The sequence below is a fragment of the Canis lupus genome, chromosome 12, assembly GCF_048164855.1.
Source record: "Canis lupus baileyi chromosome 12, mCanLup2.hap1, whole genome shotgun sequence".
Lineage (NCBI taxonomy): Eukaryota > Metazoa > Chordata > Mammalia > Carnivora > Canidae > Canis > Canis lupus.
Genome location: NC_132849.1, coordinates 27,735,706 through 27,759,489, shown reverse-complemented (window position 1 = coordinate 27,759,489; position 23,784 = coordinate 27,735,706). Strand labels below are relative to the sequence as shown.

The following is a 23,784-nucleotide window of genomic DNA, read 5'->3' as shown; positions in this document are numbered from 1 at the left end:
ATTCTCTGGCCTTTCCAATGTGCTACAGCATACAACTCATTCAGTGTTAGTACGATTTTATTTATTAAAGATATACTGTTTACCAGGCATCACCTTAAGTGCTTGGAATACACTAATGAACAAAATAGACAGGAAACCCCTCCCTTGTATGAGCTTATCTTCCAGCAATATAGGGTGGGGGAGCAGATAAATAACACACCTAACACATAGCTGAATTATATATACAGTGTGTTAACAGATGTGGGGAGCTGTGGAGAGAAATAGAGCATGGTAAAAGAAATGTGGCAGTAGGAGAAGAAAGCATAGGATGGTGAGTATAGGTCTCATGGAGAAGGTAATATTTTAGCAAAGACTTTACAGAGGTGAGGAGTGAGCCATGCTCATATCTTGGAGAAGAGGTTCCTAGGCAGAGAGAAGAGTCAGTGCAAACGCCCTAAGGCAGGACTGTGCCTGGCTTGTTCAAGAATGAGCGAGAGGTCCATTTGACTTGAGTGTACTGCATGGTGTGGTAAAAGAATGGGGTCAAGAATTAATGTCAGCCTAGTTTTGAGGGGCCTGCAAGCGTGGCAGAGACTTGCCTTTTAGTTTCAGAGACTCAGGGAGCACAAGAGTGACATGAACTGAGGCAGATTATAAATGGATCCCTCTGGGTGCTGTGTTGTGTCTTAGGGTCCATAGCTTTAGACTCAGGTTTCCTCAATTTGGTTCTGATTATTGGTTCCATATTATGCAACATAATTAAGCTTTCTATGCTTGGTGTCCACATCCATCAAACAGAGATAATAAGAACATTTACCATATAGAGCAGTTATGAGCATAAAATGAGAAAATTCTCATGAAATAGAAAAAAAACCCATTAAACATAGTTCTAGGGACATAGTGGACACCAAAAGAATACTGGTTATTTTAATTATATTCAATTTATCTGCCTAATAAAAAATTACTATTTTACTATAATAAACTGCTTGTGAATGTGTGCTTAATACTGATACAGGTGTGTGCTCTTCTACCGTTTCCTCCCTCATCTCTACAGCAAGAGCAGGAGCCACCCTCACCTCTAGGGCACTGCCACTCTCACAAAAGTGGTGAGAATCACCTTGGGGGACATTACTCCTCTGCAGACTGGCACAGCTTTTGGAACAACCTCCATGGTCATATAAAGTCCATGAAGAATTGAGATATTTCCTAAGAAGGAAGGATACAAGCTGAAGCCTGAGGAGAATGAAAAGAGAACAGGAGAAGAAACTGCCCATGGTGATGACAAAGTGTGTTAGTTACCTGTTGCTGTGTAACAAATTATTCTAAAACTTAGCAACAGCTTACAACAGCAAGCATTATTTCACACAGCTTCATAGAATAAGGAATCAGAAAGGTGACATTTACTGGGTGGTCTGGCTCAGGACTTCTCATGAAGTTATAGTCAAGATGTCACAGGCTTCCTCATCAGAAGGCTGGAGTGGAGCTGTAAGGCCTGTTTCTAAGACTGTTCACACATAGCTGTTGTCAGGAGGCCTCAGGTCCCCACCAGACAGGCCTCTTCATAGGCTGCTTGAGTGTCCTTCTGACATGGCAGTTGGCTTCCCCCAGCGGAGAGAGAGCCAGGAGAGATCAGGATGTGGCACCCTGCCACTTCCACCAGGTAGTATATTCTTTAGAAACACGCCACGAAGCCCAGCCCACACTCAAAGGAAAACTAAGCTCCACCTCTTAAATGGTAGAGTATCAAAGAATTTGTGGACAGATTTTAAAACCATCACACAGGATGTATGACTTGGGGCAAAATAACATATCTTAAGTAGTGTCAGTTCAATTTTCAAAAAAGTCCAAAACACAACTCTCACACAAACACAGAGTGAGCATGTGCCAAGGATTTATCATTATTAATAAGTGAAGGAACTAGCAGGATGATAAAACTGATTCAAAAGACATGATCAGTCAGGAAATAAATGGTGGAATGGGTTGGCTGACTTAGATTTAAAACAACAACAACAACAACACCCTGCTTAATGAATTGCAAGGCAATAAAACTGCACCCTCTAGGGCCATCTTTATTACTAGGCAGAAATGATTTGCAATTTATCAATTTCCTCTTAGTTCACACCTAACTTCACAGAGTCTATCTAATCCATAGTCATCAATAAGCCAAAGACATCTGTTTCCTAGAGAATTGAGTAATCGCTGGTGGGGCCTGTTTGACCATGCTCTAGTGTGATATTGGAAACACATGTGGTCACCATTTTGTCTTATTTTCAAGTTTGAAGAACTTAACTTTCTTCATGGCATTCATTTTATTTTTGTCACTTGCATCATCTTAGCTCATTCATTCACCTCTCCATCCATTCATCCTGTACCCATCACCATGAAGCACATTGCAAGGGAGACGAAGCTGGCAGACATAGCCCCCTGTACCCTCAGCAAGCCGCCCCATCTGGAGAGGGGAAGCCATGCACTGGTATCATTCTATCTTAGTCAGAATGAGGACAGAGCTTCTGAAGCCCCACAGATGTGTCCTGTAGGTACATGGGTGCAAATCACTGAGGTCAGGTGATCAGAGAGGGCAGCCTTTTCAAGTGAAACAATATGTATTTCTCTAGAATCACTTTACAAATGAAAGTCGGTCTGCTTAAAACCACTTTTGGGGGGCCTGGGCAGTGTAGCTGGTTGAGCGTGTGACTCTTGGTTTTGGCTCAAGTTGTTATCTCATGAGTGTTTGTTAGAGCTCCTGGTCAGTTGGGCTCTGGGCTCAGCCAGGGGTCTGCTTGAAGATTCCCTCCCTCTGCCCCTCCTCACCCAGCACTCATGTGTTCTCTCTCTTTCATTTTTTTTAAAAGATTCTATTTATTTATTCATGAGACACACACACACACACACAGAGGCAGAGACACAGGCAGAGGGAGAAGCAGGCTCCACACAGGGAGCCCGATGCGGGACTTGATCCCGGGTCTCCAGGATCATGTCCTGGGCTGAAGGCAGGTGCCAAACCGCTGAGCCACCCAGGCTGCCCATCTCTCTTTCAATCCCTCTCAAATAAATATGTAAAATCTTAAACAAACAAACAAACAAACCACTCTGTCTATAGGCCAACACCTTCTGGTATTTCTTTTTCATTTTGTTCCTTTTTGTAGTTATTTTCAGTGTCATTTCCATTTGGCCAATTTAATGATTTTGCATAATGTAGCCTCTATATTTTAAAGTTCTCTGAAAGGTGTTTATCACATTAGAAAACCTCAATATTTTATTTATTTTTGAATGCTTTAAGGCCTTTTTACCTATAAGCTGGAACACAATTTCTTTAAAATTTGTACCTTAACAATAAATGGCTATCAGTCATTAAATTGTTGGTCGTTAAATTGTTATTATGCACTGCCCTCTACCTTTAATTCAGCTCCATCACGGAGAGTGTATGGAGGTATTGAAACCACATGAATTTTTTCCCAGTCACATATTTTTTTTGCCAGTTAGGTATTGGAGAAGGATTGAGTACAGGTGGCATGGACTAGATTTTATTTTCTAAGGAAATAATCAGACACATGAGTGAAGAGGTTGATACAAAGATGTTTGTCATCACATGATTTTCAATAGCAAATAATAATAGACTATAGATAATTGATCATTATAAATAAATGATGCGTCTATACAGTGAAGTGTGTGCAGCTATTCAATGTTATGCCATAATTCATATTCGGTATGGAAAGATATTCTTCTATTTTGCTACATGAAAAAAAGCACGTTGAATAGAGTGTAGGCTCTATGACACAGTTGTGGGAGACAGGATTGACAGTCACATGTATATGTACACAGAGGAAAAATGTCATTGGTTTTCTGATGGTACACTCAAAGAAGACAAGTTTTCTTTCTTTCTTTTTTTTTTTTTTTTTAGAAGACAAGTTTTCATGGATTTTTTTTCCAATCTGGACTTTCAGGTTTTTTCTACGATGAAAATGTAGACTAAAACATTGCCTGAGCAGGAAAGCCCCACCTCTGGCATTTTCCATAGGCCTGGCAAAGGAAGGAAGGACAGAAGGAAGAGAAGAAGGGAGGAGAAAGGGGGAATTTGTTCTGAAATCTGCTTTCCTTGAGGGGCTATTTGCATTGAAGCCTTTGGGTCTGGAAGTGTCTAAGGTCTGGGAGCTGAGTGCTCTTGAAGAGCTGGAAAGCCCCTTGGAAATTCATCAGAATTGCTGAAAGAATGCTATCTGCAGAACCTTCCTTCCCTGGGAGAGGTAATGAACAGTAGGTGTTTCCAGAGGCTTAGGGTGGTGTGAAATACCTGGGAAACCCTGCTCCTCCTCAGCTTCTGGCAGTTTCAGGGGCTCCTCCCTAGTGCATTATTAAAAGGGCTGAGGCATCCCAGAGGAACGGGCAGATACACAGGCTCTGCCAGGAGAAAGGAGCATTCTGAGGTGTCCTTTGGGGAGCTGGGTTTCATTCTCCCCAGCAGGATTGAGGCTCTCCGCACCTCTAGAACCCTCTGTTCTGTGGGGGATGTTCACATACTGTGGGCGGGGTCAGAAGGCTGTTTGCTACCCAGGCCCCTGCCAGCTCAGTCTATATCTCCACCTAAGATTTTGTGTTATTTCAGAATAAGAGAGTCTACACACTTTGAAGCTAAAGATGGTCCTGAGTGGGGCGCTGTGCTTCCGGTGAGTATCTGAACCTCTGATTGGGTGTGTCCTCTGGGGGAAGTAAGTTATGGGTAGACCCGTTGTCCATCCTTTCTGGGTAGAGAAGGGCTGTGGCTGCCCAGAGCTGGGGCTCTCATGGGTGGGTGGGCAGCTCGGAAGTTGTGAACAGCCCTTCATTGTCCTAAGAGAAGTTTTTCCAGCCTCTGTCAAGCTGAGGCTGGCCACCTCATGGGGGTTCCCTGATGAGAAGAGGGAGCAAGTGCATCAGTCTGTGTGCAGCCGCAGCCCTGAGTATCCATAATGAGAAGGGAAGTCAGGAGACCCAGTCGGAGCTGTTACCACCCACTGGGATGAATTGATGTCAGTCCAGCCACTCTGCTCCATTACCTCCCTGCTGCCCTTCAGGGCGAAACAACAACAAAATGATTTAGTCAATCAATCTCTCTGTCCACTGGCGTGTACTGAGCCAGTCAGTCTGCTGCGTTCTGGATTTTGCACTAGTGACTGAAAATGGTCTTTGCTTACTCTGAACTCAGAGTCTACCATAGCTTTTCCCAACGTGTGTTCTGTAGATCCCCAATCCTATGAGTGGCTTTACAGTGCTGCTCCTTGATCAAGTCATGTGGGAAATACCACTGTGTCTTCTTATAAGAGAACCACAGTGCAATGCAATATATTAGTAACTTTGAATGAGATTTGTTTGTGTTTAGCCATCACTGAACCAGTTTTCACATAGCATACTTATTTCCATATAATTTCTGAAGAAACCCACTTTAGGATATATTTTTCACCTCACAGGATGTCAAAAAATCAACTGTGATCAGAGATGAGAAATAAGTTTGAAAAGTAAAATGAAATAATTTTAATTTTTTGTACTTTTTAAAGATTTATTTATTTATTTGAGAGAGAGTGTGCCTAGTGGGGAGGGGCAGAGGGAGAGGGAGAGAGGAACTTAAGCAGACTTTGCACGGAGCTCGAGCCTGACACAAGGCTCAATCTCATGACCCTGATATCACAACCTGAGCTGGAAACCAAAAGTCTGATGCTCAACTGACTGAGTCATCCAGACGCCCCAAGAATTTTAAATGTAAAGATATTCCTCACTTAATAAATGGAAGTAAATGTGACTTCATGTCTTTAAAAATGATTGAAGAATCATATTTTCATCTGGAAGAGGCTTGGGGATTATCTAACCCATTGTCTTAATTTAGCAATGGGGAGACTCAGGCCCAGAGAGAGCAAGCAGCTTATCTGTTGTGACTCAGCAGCAATGGTGGCACAGCCAGACAAGAACCCAGCACTCTGACTCACAGTCCACACATGGAGAATATTGGTTGGTGTAGAAAAGATGGAATAAGGTGAAGGAGCAAAATCAAGAGTCAGATGGGAGGCTGTGTTATTATCTCATTGGTAGGGTATGAGCCCAGCAGGCTGGCAGAGAAGGTTGGGCAGTTACTTCTGGCACAGTGGGAGGAGACAGAGACAATGCCTGATACTGGGGGACTCTGTAGAGCCCAGCCAGCCTGAACAAACACCCATCCCTCCCCTAACTAAGTGTCTTGATGTTTCAGAATGAAGGATGCAGCACTGAAGGTACTTTATCTGCATGATAACCAGCTTCTAGCTGGAGGGCTGCATGCAGGGAAGGTCATCAAAGGTTGGTGGTAAAAAATGACCCTATGTCCCTAGGTGTCTATACACTGAGAGGAGGGGGCCTGAAGAGGGCTTAGAATAGCTATGCAAACTGGCACAGGCCTACAGATCCCAGACCTGACACAGTAGAGGGGACATCATAAAAGCAGGACAATTAAAATACTATACCTTGTACCAAAGTGAGGACACATGCCCCAGTGCCACCTGAAGCCTCTATGCAAACGTGTGAATATTTTCCAGGATGAATGCTTTGTTCTTCCCTCATAGGTGGACTTAGGCCAAACCTTCCTTTTCCTGGGACCCAGTACTGAGGAGAGATCTGAAACAGGCCTCTAGGCCTTTATTCCCATGTGAGAGTGACTTTCCACCCCTTTACACAGGGTCCCCTCTGCTCTGTGGGGATTCTTGGTTACTCAGAGTGATGCAACCCAGATAGCAGGTGGTACCATCTGGCCTCATGCTTACTTCTTCTGCCCCATACACTATGACAGGTTTTGTTTCTAAAATAGCACATACCTGCCCACTTGGGACACCTTTACTGGGCTGTGGAGCCAGGCAGATACTCCTGCCAGGCTGTGTGTGCTTGTGTGTATGTGTGTATGCATGCATGTATGTATGTGTGAATGTGTATGTGTTTGTATGTGTGGTGGGGGATGGTACAGAGAAGAAGGAGACCCTCTTGTTCTCAGGAATATCACAGAAGGTATAAATATGCCTGAATAAATCTGATGATAGTCTTACCAAATCAAGTTTCCAAAACAAGGCCAGAAGGGCAAGAGGCATTAAAGGAAATGGTCAGATCTTCCCTAGAGCTTAGAAAAGACTTGAAGGTTTGAACCTGGATAAGAGGATGGGCCTAGGGATGGGAATATGTATGGTACAATGTCCTTACATGCCTCAATGTCATTGGGCCAGTTGGCAAGAGACCACCCTTCCCTAGATGACAGCGGCTAACAGGCTTCCCTTTTCCCAGTCTAGGGACAGGATGTCTCATGCAGGTCTTGCTCTCCAAAGTCCACGATGTAGGGGAAGATTCCCCTGAATATGGCTCCCTTTCTCTAGGTGAGGAGATCAGTGTTGTCCCCAACCGGTCTCTGGATGCCAAGCTGTCTCCAGTCATCCTGGGCGTCCAGGGAGGAAGCCAGTGCCTGTCGTGTGGGACAGGGCAGGAACCAACTCTGAAACTAGAGGTGAGTCCTGTGGGGGCTTCCTTGCTATCTGACCTCATAAGCCAGCAGATCCTGAAGCCACTGGGCCATGCATCCTAGGGCCTGAGCTCCTCTCCCTCACAGGGTTCTGTGATTGCAGCCCTGCCTTTCCATGCCCCCAGCCCAGTTCTCCTGCCTCCTCCACTCCTTCCCCTCACCTGCCCCTCTGCTCACAGCCAGTAAACATCATGGAACTCTACCTTGGTGCCAAGGAATCCAAGAGCTTCACCTTCTACCGGCGGGACACGGGGCTCACCTCCAGCTTTGAGTCAGCTGCCTACCCAGGCTGGTTCCTCTGCACCGTGCCTGAAGCAGACCAGCCTCTCAGACTTACCCAGCTCTCAGAGGATGCCAGCTGGGACAACCCCATCACAGACTTCTACTTCCAGCAGTGTGACTAGGGCAATGCATCCCTCAGAACCTACCTGAGCAGAGGCAGCTCAGGCGGGGCAGAGGTGGAGGAGGACACTGATGGCAGCCACCCACCATCTGCTCTCAGGGCCTCACCTCTGGCTGGCACTCGGCCACTCTCCCTTTTGATTCCCAGTTTAGGTAAATCCTTCTGAGATTTGGGGCTTTGTCCACATTTTCTTTCCCTGTTGAGTGGTGCTACTTCTGTGGAATCTTGCAAAAACCACTCAAGATGAATTGGAAATCACATAAAAAGGTTCCTAAGGGGTCAGGGTTGAGGGAATTGTGGAAATCCTTCATGCTTCATGGTAACTTACCCAGTAGTCTGGAGCCCCACAGACCAGTCCATCCCAAGTTGAGCCTATTAGGGCCACCAGCTGCTCACATGAAGTCCTGTCATCCACCAGTATGCAGAATAGGGAGGTCATAGAGTTAGAGACCCAAGGCCCAGCCCCATCCCTCTTCCTTACAACTCAGCTGCCATCATATTCTATCTTTTCCATATCAACCCTCGTGCTCTAGCCATGGCAGCAGAGGGTGGTGATGTCCGAGGAATGACTCCAGCTCAGAAGGCTGAAGAATGTCCAGGCATTACCTTTTGAAGCCTGAGGTACCATTAAAATCCAAGATACTGGTATCTATTCCCATGAAAAGTTGCTCGTGGCATTCTAAGTGAGAAGAGCAAATTACAAAGTAGCATATCTTGTAATTTCATTTTAATTTAAAAAATATCTATATGTGTCTGCATAGAAGTCTGAAAGAGTTTACTTCAATTTTAGCAATATCAATTTAGCAATTATAGGTGATTTTTCTTTTTGTTCTTTTATTTATTTGCATTTTCTAATTCTTCCATGATGAAGATGGACTCCTTGTGTAATAAATAAGTTAATCTTGGGGAAAACAGAGCAGACAATATTTGTGACCATCCTCGGCACTCCCTGAGTGAAATTCAAATTGAATTGAACTCTGCTGGTCAGCAGCAGCAAGAATCAGAACATAGATCTCCTCAAACCTGCAAAGAAAGAGAATATGATGAGTTAGCATGGTTGAAATCTCCTGAAGAAGGAATTTATAGAAAGAACAATTCTGGACCTAGAGTGGTCACAGCTCCCTAAGATTGCAAGGTGTGGGTTTCAGCCTCCAAAGGATCCTGTGCTGGTTGAAATTTATTTCCTTCTGGATACCTTAGACTGTGACCTTATTTGGAATTAGGTTCTTTGCAGATACAATTAGTTAAGAGGTCATGCTGTATTCGGGTAGGCTCTAAATCCAACATGACTGCATGTGCAAGAAAAGGAGAAGACACGTAGGCACACAGAGACCAGGAAGGCCATGTGAAGATGGAGGCAGAGATTGTACTTTCACTGCAATAAGGCAAGAAATGCCATGATTGAGGCAACTGCCAGAAGCTAGGAAGAGGCAAGGAAGAATTTTTTCCCAAAGCCTTCAGAGGGAGGATGGCCTTCTAGTCTCCTGAACTGTGAGAGAACAAATTTCTATTATTTTGAATCACCAGCTGTGTGGTAATTGGTTGTGGTGGCCCTATGACATTAACACAGCCGTTGCTGATCCCATCTCACATCGTGTGTGTGTCTTTTCCCACATTGTACCCACATTTTCTCTGTGACCAACAGAATGTGGCAGAGGTAATATTATGCCACTTTTGAGATTAGATTACAAAAGACTCTGCAGCCTCTATCTTGTTTTCTCTCTTTGTTTACTTGCTCTGGGGAAGCCAGCTGCCATCTCCTAAGCAGCCCTAAAAAGAGACCCATGTGTTGAAAAATGAAGCTCCTACCAACTGCCACATAAGTGCATTTGGAAGCAGCTTCCCCAGCCCCAGTCAGGCATTCAGATGACACAACTCTGGCCGACAACTTGATTGCCACCTCAAGAGAAACTCTGAAGCAGAACCACCCTGCTAAGCGGGTCTAGATCCCCAACTCTCAGAAACTGAGAAAATAAATGTTTTTGCTTTCAGTTGCTAAGGTTTTTTTTTTAAGATTTATTCATCTTTTGAGAGAGAGAGAGAGAGAGTGAGAGCACAGGCACACATAAGTGGGGAGGGCAGAGGGAGATAGAGAATCTCAGGCAGACTCCCAGTGAGCATGGAGTCTGACACAAGGCTTGATCTCATAACCCTGAAATCATGACCTGAGCTGAAACCAAGAGTTGGACACTTAACTGACTGAGCCACTCAGACTCCTCAATTAAATTTTGGGGTCACTTGTTATACAGCAATGAGATAACTAATACAGAGGGAAAGAGAAAGAAATACATTTATTTTATTATGGTTACAATTTTCTCCAATAGTTTCATTTCCCTTCTCAAAATTAACATCTGACCTTTTATTTCCCCAAACATTCTGTTTAAAAGTTGATCATACTAAATTTGTTGAATATTCTCTGTTCCTGCAAGATTTAGTTCCTCCTTGATTACCTTTGCAGTTCCAGTCTGACATGCCAAGGACTGTCACTCCAGCACCCCTACCTTCTAAACTCTAGGGGATCAGAACAGAAGCCAGAGGAGAGGTCTAAATCTGAGCCCCAGGCATTCTTCCTGCACCTCACCAGTCAGACAAGCTTGGCAGGTTCATATTCTGCTGAGGCACTAGCAAGGAGGTGGCCAGACCAGAAGGGTCTGTCTCCGTGGAGCTACTGAGACCCAGATGCCGCCAAAGCCTTCAGGTAGCAGACAGCATAAGTTGTATCACAGACCTCTCAGAAGTATCAAGAACATGAGCTCCGGGCATCAAGCTTGTTTCTACAGATCCAGTTCACACTCTTTCTTTGCCCACAGGCCCATTCATAGTCTCATATCATCATCTCCTCCAAGAAGGCTTTGCTGAATTGAGATCTCTGGTTATCTACTCTGTGCTACATTGCTATGCCAACTTCTATGGCCCCTGAAATGACCTCAAGGTCAAGGCTGTATCAATTTGTTTCTAAGCACCTCAAATAATATTTGACAAATAACTGGAAATCAGTGAGTACAGAAGGTGGAAACTATTCTTCCACCCTGGAATATTCTTTCTCTCTCCTCCACCCATCTAAATGGGCCCACCTTTCAAGGAGCAGCTGAAATTTCACCTCAACCTGGAAGCTTTCTCCAGCCTAAAGTGATTGATTCATCATTTGTAAGATGGTAGAGTTCAAAACGGTTTCAGCAGAGATAACCTGATATGAATCCATAGAAAAGGAAGGAGTATTAAATGCTGCCTTTAGGAATGTATAGGCTAGGGGACCCTGGCATCCTGACTCTTTTTTGAAAGAGACATAGTGGTTTTAGATTTCTTCAATTTCAGTATAAGCCCCCAGATTGGCCTGTATTTATAGAGGTGAAATGCATTGGTGCCAGTTATAGGCATTGAGGACTACAAGTGTGTTCTGAGTAATAGAGAGTGTCCTAAGACCAAATCCTAAGGGCAGAGGCTAAGATGCTGAAGCTCTTTATCCTGGAGAAGCAAAGCACAGAGAGCTCCATTCAAACACTCAAAGCTCTGCCTCATAGAAAAATAAACTTGTTCTGTGTAATTCCAGGAGGCACAAGCAGGACTAATGAGTAGAAATTATGTGTGACCCAAAAATTTTAACCGCAAGGACCACATACACTGTTAGGGTTCCTTTAAGAGGTTGCGGAAGTGTTGAAGAAGAGCCTGATTAACTATGTCTCAGGGGTGCCGTCGCACAGGTTTCTCCATTTGGAGGAAGCCTATATGCCATGACTCAGGCCCTTTCAATTCTGGGAATTTTTTTTTTTTTAATTCAAGGAGATTCTCTGCCTCTATCGTTTCCAATGTGCTCTTGTCCCACAGATTAGAGTCTGGCCTTCTTAATTATCTTTTTAAGTGTTTATGACTTAGCTCCCCAGCTGAACCGTAAAGCTATCTAACAACAGGGACTATGCACTGCATGTCTTTGTCACACAGCAGTGAAATGCTCAGTAAATGCTCATTGATTACCTGGCATAATACCCCATGTGTTGGCCCTTTCCAGAGAGATAAGAGATTGGGAGAGGGGTGAAGAATGACTGTTGGCCTTAAGAAACAGAAATTGGGTCCCCTCCCTCCCATCTTTTCTTATCTGTCACCCTTTAAGCATCTGCATGAGGACCTCTCCTACTTTCTTACCAGGCCCTTTGTGGAACTGTGCAAATGACTTTAGAGTGAAAATTACCATAAGGCAGATGGTCCCCAGAGAACACTATGCTAAGCTTCTCTGACCCTTGTGAATAGATAGATGGGTGGATGGGTGGATTGGTGGATGGGTGGATCGTTGGTTGATTGGACAGACAGATAGGTGGATGGATGGACTGAGTTAAGTAATGTTGATTAGAGGCTTGAGTATTCTCTTTACTTCTGCCCTGCTCACACTGTCATGTGTCCAAGCACTTCAGGGCATGTGATGGCTGCTCAGTCCCAGCATGTATCTAAGGTCAATGTCCTCTGTAGGTGGGTTTCCTTAGATGTTCTGTGTCATCAACCTAGTATCAGCTAATATAGGACCTGTTGAAAAGCTTCCCTCCCCTCTTTCCAAACTGGGCCATACATGTAATGCCATCAGTCCCCTCTCTTATCTCACTGGCTGCAGCCTGGCTTAAAACACCAAAGGTTGCTCTGTCTTTGGGCCCCTCAGATGCATCCCCTCTTGCCTCCTCTACCTCTCTAAGTCTAGGACAGAGCCCCATGGGGGCACCAAAGGGAAGGTAATATGAAGACATCTGACCCCAAGACTGTCTACCTGGCTATTGAAAACACCAATAACAATGTCAATGACAGTAGCTATGAGCAGGGGCCCAGCGACTGGCTTCTGCTAGGGGTTAATGGATGAGTCTCTCCCCCTTCAACAAACACTCATTAATGCCCCACCTTCTTATTATCCACTCTGTACTAAAGGCATTGTGAAATTTCTAGTCTCTTCTTTCCCATCCTAGAGCCAATTATAAAGATTGCTGCAGGCTTGACCCACCCTGACCAGACAGTATAAACTCAGGGCAGATGCCCTGGAGAAATCAGTTGGACATTCCAGGCTTCCAGGATTACAGGTCAGTGGTTGATAGGCAGTATTCTATCTCTCCTTCTCGTTTTCCTTCTCATTTCTGTCAATATTTCTGATACATCCCCTCCCTCAATGCCTCTTGGCAAGCTCTCTAGATAACAAGGTACCCCCTGCACAGAATTTCATGGGATGCTAAATAAGTCTGGGAGCACATAGAAAGAATTTGAGAGAAGGCATTGGTTAAGCCAAGTCAAGATTTAAAAATACTTAGATAAGAAGATTTTAAAAAGTAATTTCAGATAGCTAGGCCAGTGGAATTCAAGTGTGTGGTGAGGCTTGGGGTATGCCCCGGTGCTTGCTGTAGTGGTCAAGGACAGTACAGTGTTCGCAGGGTTCTGGTGTCACCATCATGCTCTGTTTCAGCAAAAGCAAGCCCCCTTTATCTGTTTTACTTTCATTAGGTTTCCTTGTAAATTTTCATTGTGAAACTTAGTTTTGAAAAATACTGACCTTGCCTAGCCTCTCATTGTAATAACTAGTGGGAGGCCCAGGGACTACAGGGGATTTTCTAAGGTGGCAAGACAAATTGGTAGCAGATTTAGGTCTAGAACCCAACCGCGGTTGAAATCTCCCATGTGTGTTTCTATGTCCTGGTTGTAAGTATATGTGTGTGTCATGGTGGTGGGAAGAAGATACATGCTACCCTTCATGGATCAAGATATTCTTAACTTTTATAAGGGAAAATATGTCTGTATATAGAACAATACACAATACAGTGAAATTTAATAGGAGTTCAGAGTAGGGTTACAAGAGTAAAGATTCATTAAACTCTGAGTCATGGAATCATAGATAGGTTGATTTGGAAAGAATCTTAATAACCACAGACTCTAATTCTATGATTTTATAGATGCTGAAACTGAGAACTGGAGGTTAAGTGACATAACTTCATATGTCTGAGCTGTTACTCTGACCTGATAATTAATTTGGTAGAGCCAGAGACTCAATCTATGGATAAATGATAACATATCCAGTGGCTCTAATGCCAAAAGACCTGAATGGATGGAAAGGATGGGGCATGGCTTTTGAGCCATGGAAATCAAAGACAACTCTGAGCATGCCCACTGGAAAGATAAGAAGAAGGCACGTGCCTAGAGGGGTGGTTTAGTGTCCACAGAAAAGTAAATACACTCATAAAAGTGAATCAGGGCCAAATGATGATGAAATGGGCAGCCACTGTAGATTCTAGAGTGGGGTGGGGATGTTGTGAAAGCAATACCTAGAATATAGGTCCAGGTACCTCACATAGGTTGGACTAGATTAAAGGTAGAAAAATCAGGAATCCAGGCACAGGTCCAGTGGCTATTAGGAAGACAAAGTTACATTTTAGGGGCACCTAGGTGGCACAGTTGGTTAAGCATCTGACTCTTTATTTCAGCTCAGGTCATGATTTCTGGGTGGTAGGATTGAGCCCTACATCGGGCTCCATGCTCAGCATGGAGTGTGCTTGAGATTCTCTCTCTCTCCCTCTGCTTCTCCTACTCATGCTCTCTCTCTCTCTCTCTCAAATAACTAAATCTTTAAAAAGGAGACAAAATTACATTTTTTATAAAAGATCTTATTTATTCATGAGAGACAGAGAGAGAGAGAGAGAGAGGCAGAGACACAGGCAGAGGGAGAAGCAGGCTCACCATGGTAAGCCTGATGTGGGACATGATCCCAGGACCCTGGGATCATGACCTGAGCTGAAGGCAGATGCTCACCCACTGAGCCACCTAGGTGCCCTGACAAAATTACATTTTAAAGAATAACTTATCAGTACTTGTTGGTAAATCAGACTTAGAATAAGGAAAAGGGGGGAGATGAATGGGCTGAGAGGAGGAAAAGATTGATTTGATTTCATATCTGTTTGGTTGAGTGTGATGGCAGGATGTCCAAAGGTAGGTGTCCTATAGACTGTTGGAGATAAAATAGCATGTTCAGTTGGGGCTTGGGAAGCATTAGACCAAGATGATCACTGCAGCTCTGGAAATGAGTGAATGGCAAATCCATGCAGTACAAGAGAAAGTGCTTAGGACTTAGACTTGTGACTTCCACCTTAGGAACACCGCCAAATGGAAGGGAGAATCTACATGAACCTGAGAAGGGGAAAATGGAGGTGTGAATGAATCAATCAATGTCAAGAGCTCTGAAGAGGCAGAAGCCAAATATTAGAGGAATCAAAAGAGTCTTTAGATTTGGCTCCACAGAAGTTAACATATGGGTTTGGAGAGAACATAGTCCACATAGAAAATGTATAGGAGAAAGAGGAGAGGGTGTGATGGAGAAAGCCTAGCACTACTTGGATAATTGTTTTTGACTCAGGACAGGTGGATTGATGAAGTCTGAGACAGGCAGAAGTGGTGTCCAGAGAGGACTATAGACCAAAGTCCAGGGAAAGGTCACTTGGTGATGATAGGGAAGGGAAAGCTTAAGGTATGGAGTGTGTGGTGCATTGAGAGGGATCATGGCAGACACTCAGCACCAGAACCCCAGGCTCTCTGATGGACGAGAGGCCGGCTTCTCACTCCTATTCACCTCATCACAGTCTAGCCAGAACCCAGGTAGGGGGTGGCTGATATGGGAGTCTTTGAGAAAAATACTGGGATTTAGGGTTAGGCCGGGACAAAAGGCTTCTGGGGCCCCCAGGGATCCAGCTGGACTGGACCAGCACTGAATTTCTGCCCGCCTCCCCATGTGCTGACAGTGACCAAGAGTGGGAGTCCTCATCCTCACACACAGAGCCCTCCACTTGATCTGTCCCAGCCAGACTTTGGCAAAGCTACTAGGCTTCCCATATTTTTGCAGCTACAACCAAAGGAGCCCCAGTGGTTCAGTTGAGAGATGGCACAGCATTAAGAGTGCTTGCACTGAGGCCACGCTGCTGGCAGCCTGTCCATCTTACTAGTCCTTTGCCACTCAAAGTGTGGCCAGGGACCAGCGGTATTCATATCACTTGGTTTCATGTTTGAAATGCACAGTCTCAGGTTCCAGCCTAGACCTAGGGAACCAAAATCGGCAGGTGATTTATATGTTCTACTGAGAGTGAGAAAAATCGAGATGGTGTACCAGTTCCCAAGCCTGGCTAGTCATGGAGTCACTTCAAACACTGGAGAATCAGAAACTTTAGCCCAGAAAATAGTACTTATCCAGAGGCCCCCAGGTGATTGGTGGGCAGGCGTGTTTGGGAGCCAATGACTTTAACTGATTTCAATTTTTTTTATTGGAGTTTGATTTGCCAACATATACCATAACACCCAGTGCTCATCCTGTCAAGTGCCCCCCTCAGTGTCCATCACCGTTTCACCCCATCCCCCTGCCCACCTCCCCTTCCACTACCCCTTGTTCATTTCCCAGAGTTAGGTGTCTCTCATGTTCTGTCCCCCTCACTGATTTTTCCCACTCATTTTCTCTCCTTTCCCCTTTATTCTCTTTCTTATTTTTTATACTCCCCAAAACGAATGAGACCATATAATGTTTGTCCTTCTCCAATTGACTTACTTCACTCAGCATAATACCCTCCAGTTCTAACTATGTCGAAGCAAATGGTGGGTTTTTGCCATTTCTAATGGCTGAGTAATATTCCATTGTATACATAGACCACAGCTTCTTTATCCATTCATCTTTCGATGGACACCGAGGCTCCTTCCACAGTTTGGCTATTGCTGCTATAAACATTGGGGTGCAGGAGTCTCAGTTTTTCACTGCATCTGTATCTTTGGAGTAAATCCCCAGCAGTACAATTGCTGGGTCCTAGGGTAGCTCTATTTTTAACTCTTTGAGGATTTCAATTTTTGAAAAAAATGAAAACCTGCTTTATACTGCAAAGGAAATTCATGTTCATATAGTAAAGATGTTAAGACATGTTTAAAAGGAAATCACTCATAATTCTGCCTGCTGAAGACAGGTGGTGTAACAATATGGACAGTCTTTATCCCTGGGTGTATCTCTCAGTGTGTGTGCCTTTAAATGGGATCATAAGGCACACATTCTTTATAACCTGAATTTTCCACTTCCCATATTTTGATGTTGTAAAATGTTCTTCCACAATATCATCTTTAATGTACATGTTTCTTATTTACTTAATTTGCCATCATTTTTTAAACTAATGATGTGCTATTGGACATTTAGCTTATTTCCAAATTCTTACTACTGTCTGAATAAAGTGAACATCTTTATAATTAAACATTTGGACAATCCATTACTTTTCCTTATAATAAGGGGAACAGGTGATATTAAAGTATGTGTAGAATGTTTTAAGATTTTATTTTATTTTTTTAAATTAACTAATTAATTAATTAATTAATTTATGATAGTCACAGAGAGAGAGAGAGGCGCAGAGACACAGGCAGAGGGAGGAGCAGGCTCCATGCACCGCGCCACCCAGGGATCCCTGTTTTAAGATTTTAATCATGTCACCGACATCCATCAGAATTTGCACTCCTAGAGGCACCCTGTTATTCTTTGCTCTCACCAAAACTTAAATGCCCACCTCCAAGTTCAGGGATGGAAAATGACTTGTCCACAGTGACTAAGTGGCAGATCCAGTACTAACACTGGGCACTGGAGCTCAGTGCTACTGGCGTGGCCAGAAGCCCTGCTGTCATCATCAACCTGTTCCTCCTCACCCACTTTTCAAAATGTCCCTCCATGTCAAACTCTCTCCCTCTGAGCCCTGCTCCTTTCTGTCCCCATTCTTTCCCCTGTTCCTTCTTAGTTTCTACTATCCCCTCTTTTTTTTCTATTTCCTCTTCTTACTCAGTGAGAATCAGACCTACTGTGTATACCTCAGCCCCAGCCGCCCTTGCATTTACTTTTCTGGGCTACTTTTAATGGCTACCACTCTTTTGCCCTGATTGACTCTGGGTTTTCTTCCTTGCTAGGTTCTGGAATGGCCTTTCTGAAGGTGGTCATTTTGGGGAAAAGCTCTAGGGCAGGACAATCCAACCAGAAGGAGAGGAGAGCCGTGTGAAGCTTTGTGGTCCGGGATTAATAATAGGATACAATTTAGATCACTCATCCTCAAATTTGAGTGGTCCAGGATTAATAATAGGATACAATTTAGATCACTCATCCTCAAACACACAAGTCTCTATATTTCAGGCCTGTCCTGTTTTACATCTGGAGCAGAATGGGGGTGGGGTGGGGTGGGTGGTCTCTTTCACAGTCTTGGCAGAATGTTCCAATCTCTAGGAATGAGGCTAACCCTGAAGGGAGATCCTACACCCTCCAGCAGCAGGCTGGTGATGCCTCCCGGTAGCGCTGCTATTCCCTCAGCTCAGGTCGGGGAGGACAGTAGTGTGGTGACTCTAGGACCAGGCTGGGCAGTGGGACATGATTTGAGCTCAGCTCATCCCCAAACTGTGAGGCTGGAGCACATGCCACCTCAGTTTCATCCCCAGGAAGTACTCCTGTCTAAAATCTTTGAGGAACCCATTCTTTGGTTTCCCCAAGCTAGCACCATGCACATGTCATGGGCTCACACCCCTGCCAGATGGCCCCAGAGGAGGGTGAGGCAGAGCTGCCTGGAGCTTGCTGGGCTGGAGAGACCATGGTGGATTCCAGCAGGCCAATTATACATAAGCAGCCTAGTGAGATCTTTCCAGTTTGTGATTTAATGATTTGGGGACCCCTAGGGAGCCTGCCCCCAGCTCTACATACCCTCCTTCTCTGACAGCCCTTCTCTCCTTCTCTCTCAGCAAGGACCAGTCACCCACAATCACAGGAATGTGCTCCCTCCCCATGACACGATACTACATGTAAGTCTTCCTGGAGTCCTTCCTTTATGAACCAGGGGTTTAGGGATGACATGGGAAGAGGGAAAGAAGGCTAAGGATAGGGATGCAGCTCCTTCTCACCCAAAAAATCTCAAGTGACCCATAATTAAGCTTATTCATCATGATCATAACAATAGCTCTGTTTCCTGAGCATCCTCAAGATGCCAGCCCTTCTACTGCCTTGCCTCCATCCCGAGTAACCTACAAGGGAGACATGACTGAGTCCATTCAAACCAAAGCTCAAAGAGGTTACATAAATTACCTCATGTCACACAGAGCCAGGATTCACCCTCTGTGCTGCTCCGTCCTCCTCTCTCCAGGAACTCAGAGACAATTTTGAATCTCAGTGACAGCATCTTTATATGTCAGCCTCCGTGGCCTTTATTCCCTGTCTGCACTCCCAGCTGTCACTTTTACCTCATTTGACATTCGAGACACTACTTAGAGTGTATATTTTATTGCCTGTGATTTTTTTCATTGTAAACTGCCTCCAGCCCTTTGAGAAACAAGATGAGACATAACACAAATAAAACAGGACTGACTTCTGGGCTGCATTTCCTCAGTTCCACCATGGGCCTGCCCTGTGCTAGACATGAGGGGGCCAGCTGGGGCCTCCAGGAAGTTTCAACGTGCCTAGGATGGCAAGACACATGTGTGTGAAGCACCCAAATGACAAAACAGGTGTCAGCACTTTGGCATATCTAACTTGGGTTCTGGTCTCCAAATAGAATGTTGCTGGCAGATGAATTACCCACAAGTCCTCATTGCCCAGGTTGGAGAGGGAATGCCAATTGGCAAGTCCAAGGTCTTTTCAGAAATTTATTTTTATTGTACAAGTGAACCTACTTTAAACACATACAGTCATTAGCTAAGGATATTATAATTAGCTGTTATTGAGAGAGAAAAATCTCCTGGAGGCGATGGCATTGGCCCAGAGGTTCTGCCCTTGGAGGTAGGGTGGGCTCCCAAGGTCCTGAGAGTGACTGACAGACATTTTGAAGACACCCAAGTGACCGAGCTAATAACCTGCGGGACTTTGATGTTGTGTACATTCAACCACAGTTCCCTCCCTGCTCCCCTGCATGTATTTACCCTCCCATGCCGATCATTGGAACCACTGCCAACCCCAAATGACTGTAATCACACCCTCCAGCTCTTCACTGACCTCCTAAATTTGGCACCCATAGCACGGGCTCACCCTAGAACACACCTTGCATGGAACAGGGTGACCATGTTGCCAAACCTTCTGTCACATAAGATTTTTTTTTTCTGATTTGTGGATTTTACTCTACAAGAAAGTCTTTAAAATATTTGAAGAGCAAACCACATTTATTTTTTTAAAAGATTTTATTTATTTGAGAGAGGAAGCACACATTCGAAGGGAAGGAGTAGAGAGAGAGGGAGAGAGGATTTCAAGCAGACTCTGTGCTAAGCACAGAGCCTGACATGGGGCTTGAGCTTATGACCCTGAGATCAAGACCAGAGATAAAATCTAGAATTGGGTGCTTAACTGACTGAGTCACCCAGGTGCCCCACAAACCACACTTTATTATACACTCAATTAATTCCTTCCTTGAAGGGAATAAACATTTATGCAAAATTGGTTCAGGCCCAGAAAATCTGGGAAAAGAGTCACTCTATTCTAGAGAGACATCTGAGCCTCATTAGGAAATTTCTCAGGAAGGGCATGAAAAGGGGGCTAGCATAATCAGGAAAACTGTCTACCCATTAGTGAGAAGACACTGGCTTCCCTCGCTAGCCCAGAGCCCTGACAGAGGCTAACGCTGGTAAAGGGAGCCTCTGAGAATCATGAGTTCCAGAAGACCTTCCCTTGCCTTAAGGCTGACCTGGTTTCACCTACTCTTGGGTGGAGTCATACACCTACTTCCTCCTGTAGGAGAGAAGAACACCTAAATGCTCAGTGTAATCCTTCAGAGCGTGGGGGTGACTTTGGGGCTTGGTGCTGCCTAAATGGAGCAGGCTGTCAGCTCTACCATCTTGTTCCAGAATTAAGGATGCAGATCAGAAGGCTCTATACTTCAGAGGTGACCAGCTCCTGGTGGGAGATCCCAATGTGGACAACTGCTGTGCAGGTGAGCATCTGGGGCCTCCACCCCCTTGGACACATTCATGCTCCACCTGCCACTGGCTTTCCTCTTCCCTCCTGCCCTGGTGACAGTAAGAAGAGGCAGGGAGCAGCTGAGGACCTCTCCTTTTAGGAGTGTCATGACCGCTGCAGGGGTCCCAGCCTGCCTGGCAGCTTGCATGCAGGGGTCAAGCCAGGTGTGCCCTGGCCCAGTTTTTTCCTGCCCAGGCTTAGCTCACTGAGAACTTACAATCTGGGTCCTTTTATCTCCTGGCTCTCTTCTTTCTTTCCTCCCAGAGAAGATCTGCATACTTCCCAACAGAGGCCTGGACCGTACCAAAGTCCCCATCTTCCTGGGGATCCAGGGAGGCAGTCGCTGCCTAGCATGTGTGGAGACAGGAGAGGGGCCTACCCTGCAGCTGGAGGTGAGAAACCACACCTTCTTCTGGGGGACCCTGAAGGCATGGCCTGGCTTCCAGGATGCTCTGACATCTCTGCACCCATCTGTGGGACTCCCGGCCAGGTCCACACATTCCTCCCCTTCCCTCTACACCTAGTGCCAAGACCCCTGCCCTCCAGAACCTACAGAAGGCCCTTCCCTGGGTATGGACCCTCCCTGTAAAGTCCCTCATTGGCCAACCCCCAGAGGCCTCTAGGGCTGACACTTCAACCAGTGGCCTCATCCTGCAGCAGCCATCTTGCCCCCACAGGATGTGAACATCGAGGACCTGTACAAGGGTGGTGAACAGGCTACACGCTTCACCTTCTTCCAGAGAAGCTCAGGCTCAGCCTTCAAGCTTGAGGCTGCTGCCTGGCCTGGCTGGTTTCTCTGTGGCCCAGCTGAGCCCCAGCAGCCAGTACAACTTGTCAAGGAGAGTGAGCCATTGGCCCGCACTGAATTCTACTTTGAGCAGAGTCGGTAGGGATGCAGGAGGCTGAGCTCCAGGCCAATGCCCCCGCACCAAGCTCATCCTGCTCAGGATCTGTGGTAGGAAAATTATGCCCCTCCTAAAGATGTCCACATCCTAATCCCCAGAATCTGTGAATGTTACCTTACAAGGCAAAACGGACTTTGCAAATGTGATGAAGGTAAGGATCTTGAGATGGGGAGAGCATCTGGATTATCACAGTGGTCCCAGTATAACCACAAGGGTCCTTCTAAGAGTGAGGAAGGAGGGTGAGAACCAGAGAATGGAAAATACTGTGCTGCTAATTTCAAACGTAGGGGATGAGGGCTACCAGCCAGTGAATGCAGGTGGCTTCCAGAAGCCGGAAAAGGCACAGGAATGGATTATGCCCTAGAGATTCTAGGAGAAACAACTGAATTTTAGTCCACTGAAACCCATTTCTGACATCTGACCTCCAGAACTTTAAAATAATAAATTTGTGTTGTTTTAAGCCACTGCGTTTGTGGTAATTTGTTATAGTAACAATAGGAAAATAGTACAAGGTCTTAGTATATCCCTGTGAACAGTGCTTACTGAAAGGGGAATGAGTCACTCAGTGAATTCTTGGAAGGTTGCCACAGCTTCTCCTGCAGCCCATCTGCTCTACAACTTCCAGAAACAGCCAGAAGCTCCAGGCAGAACCCAGCTCTCCCCCTCTGTCTACAGGTGGACAAAGTCTTGGGCTGCTCATAATTTTTAGTAGATTTAGTTTAAATCTTGTACTTTGCCTATCAGATATTTCATAGTTAATCAGTCATTCAACCGATTGATCAGTGCCCCTGGTTGTCTGCTAGTTTTGACTTGTGAGGAGCAAGGAGGATCAGCGAGGGAGAGATGGCGAGTTTGTACTGAGTGTGTTGAGTTTAAGGCTATAGTGGAGCAGGGCCGAGCTGACTTGTTCCAGCCAGCAATACAGGGTTGGGACTTGGCTGAGAGTTTGCAGTCAGGACTGACATTTGTCCTCAGAGCCAGGATCCCTCTCCATTTCACAGACAATGTGGGGTCAGGCACAGACGTGGGCAGAGAGCCCATGGTGTCAGTGCTCAGAGTGATGGGCTGCTGGCACTCTTTCTCTCCTGTGTAACTACTCCACGTCCATCCAACATGCACCAGGGACCAAGGTAGCCAAGGACAGGCTGTCTTCACCTTCAGAGCTGCCCTGCAAGGTGAACATTTGTATCCCTTTGACAGATGAGGACACTGAAACAGCAGGGGTGAAATAACTTGCTGAAGGTCGCATGAGCTGTACAGGATGAAACCCAAGATATCCGGGCCCATCTGACCCCAATGTTGTTCCACACATTTTTATTCCACTCTTGTTCTGGGAGATGGGGAAAAGAGGGCGAACAAGAACAAGCTTCTTTGGAGCTGATCATTGAGTGGGAGAAACATTAAACAAATAAGAACAGTTTATATGATAGAGGGTAAGGGTGGGTGGTAGGTATTGAAAGATATAACATTGGAGAAGGTGGTCTGGGGCAGTGACTCTTTTTAAGGCGGTGACATCTGAGCTGAGGCTGAAGGACAAGAGCAAGGGGGACTGGGAGTGATGGGGCAGAGGAGTGGCAAGCATACAGGGTCCTAGACAGAAGTGGCTTGGTGTGTTCAAATAGCAGTGGGGGACAGGGGTGTTGGAGCCTGGGGAACAAGGGAGAAAATTAGGAGGTGAGCAAGACCAGCAGGGACTGGGTCATGGAGGTCTTAAAGGCAAAGTGAGGGCTTCAGTTTATCTTTAAGTGTGAAAGGTAGCTATGTGAAAGATTTTATTTTTTTAATTTATTTTTTAAAGATTTTATTTATTCATTCATGAGACACACAGAGAGAGGGGAAGATACATAGGCAGAGGGAGAAGCAGGCTCCCCGTGGGGAGTCTGATGCATGACTTGATCCAAGGACCCAGGATCATGACCTGAGCCAAAGGCAGATGCTCAACCACTGAACCACCCAGGTACCCCTATAGGAATGGATTTAGCAGAGGAGAGACATGTTGGCCTTATGCCTTTAATGAGTTTAGATTCTTACCCTGCTTCTCCAGGGCCTGCAT

The 23,784-nt window shown here is 45.3% G+C and overlaps 2 protein-coding genes across 2 annotated transcripts; both read left to right on the top strand.

Annotated features, from left to right (window-relative positions):
* The first annotated feature begins 4,319 nt into the window (after positions 1–4,319).
* On the top strand, positions 4,320–9,877 carry IL36RN (interleukin 36 receptor antagonist). Its single transcript, XM_072770185.1, has 5 exons — positions 4,320–4,403; positions 4,583–4,643; positions 6,197–6,282; positions 7,341–7,468; positions 7,663–9,877. Exons 2-5 carry the CDS (start codon positions 4,615–4,617, stop codon positions 7,885–7,887), a joined length of 468 nt encoding a protein of 155 aa, XP_072626286.1. The 5' UTR covers positions 4,320–4,403; positions 4,583–4,614; the 3' UTR covers positions 7,888–9,877.
* On the top strand, positions 7,341–22,191 carry IL1F10 (interleukin 1 family member 10). Its single transcript, XM_072770184.1, has 6 exons — positions 7,341–7,468; positions 12,830–12,940; positions 18,630–18,689; positions 20,715–20,800; positions 21,091–21,218; positions 21,504–22,191. The coding sequence occupies exons 2-6, from the start codon at positions 12,894–12,896 to the stop codon at positions 21,714–21,716; spliced, it is 534 nt and encodes a 177-aa protein (XP_072626285.1). The 5' UTR covers positions 7,341–7,468; positions 12,830–12,893; the 3' UTR covers positions 21,717–22,191.
* Positions 22,192–23,784: the final 1,593 nt, after the last annotated feature.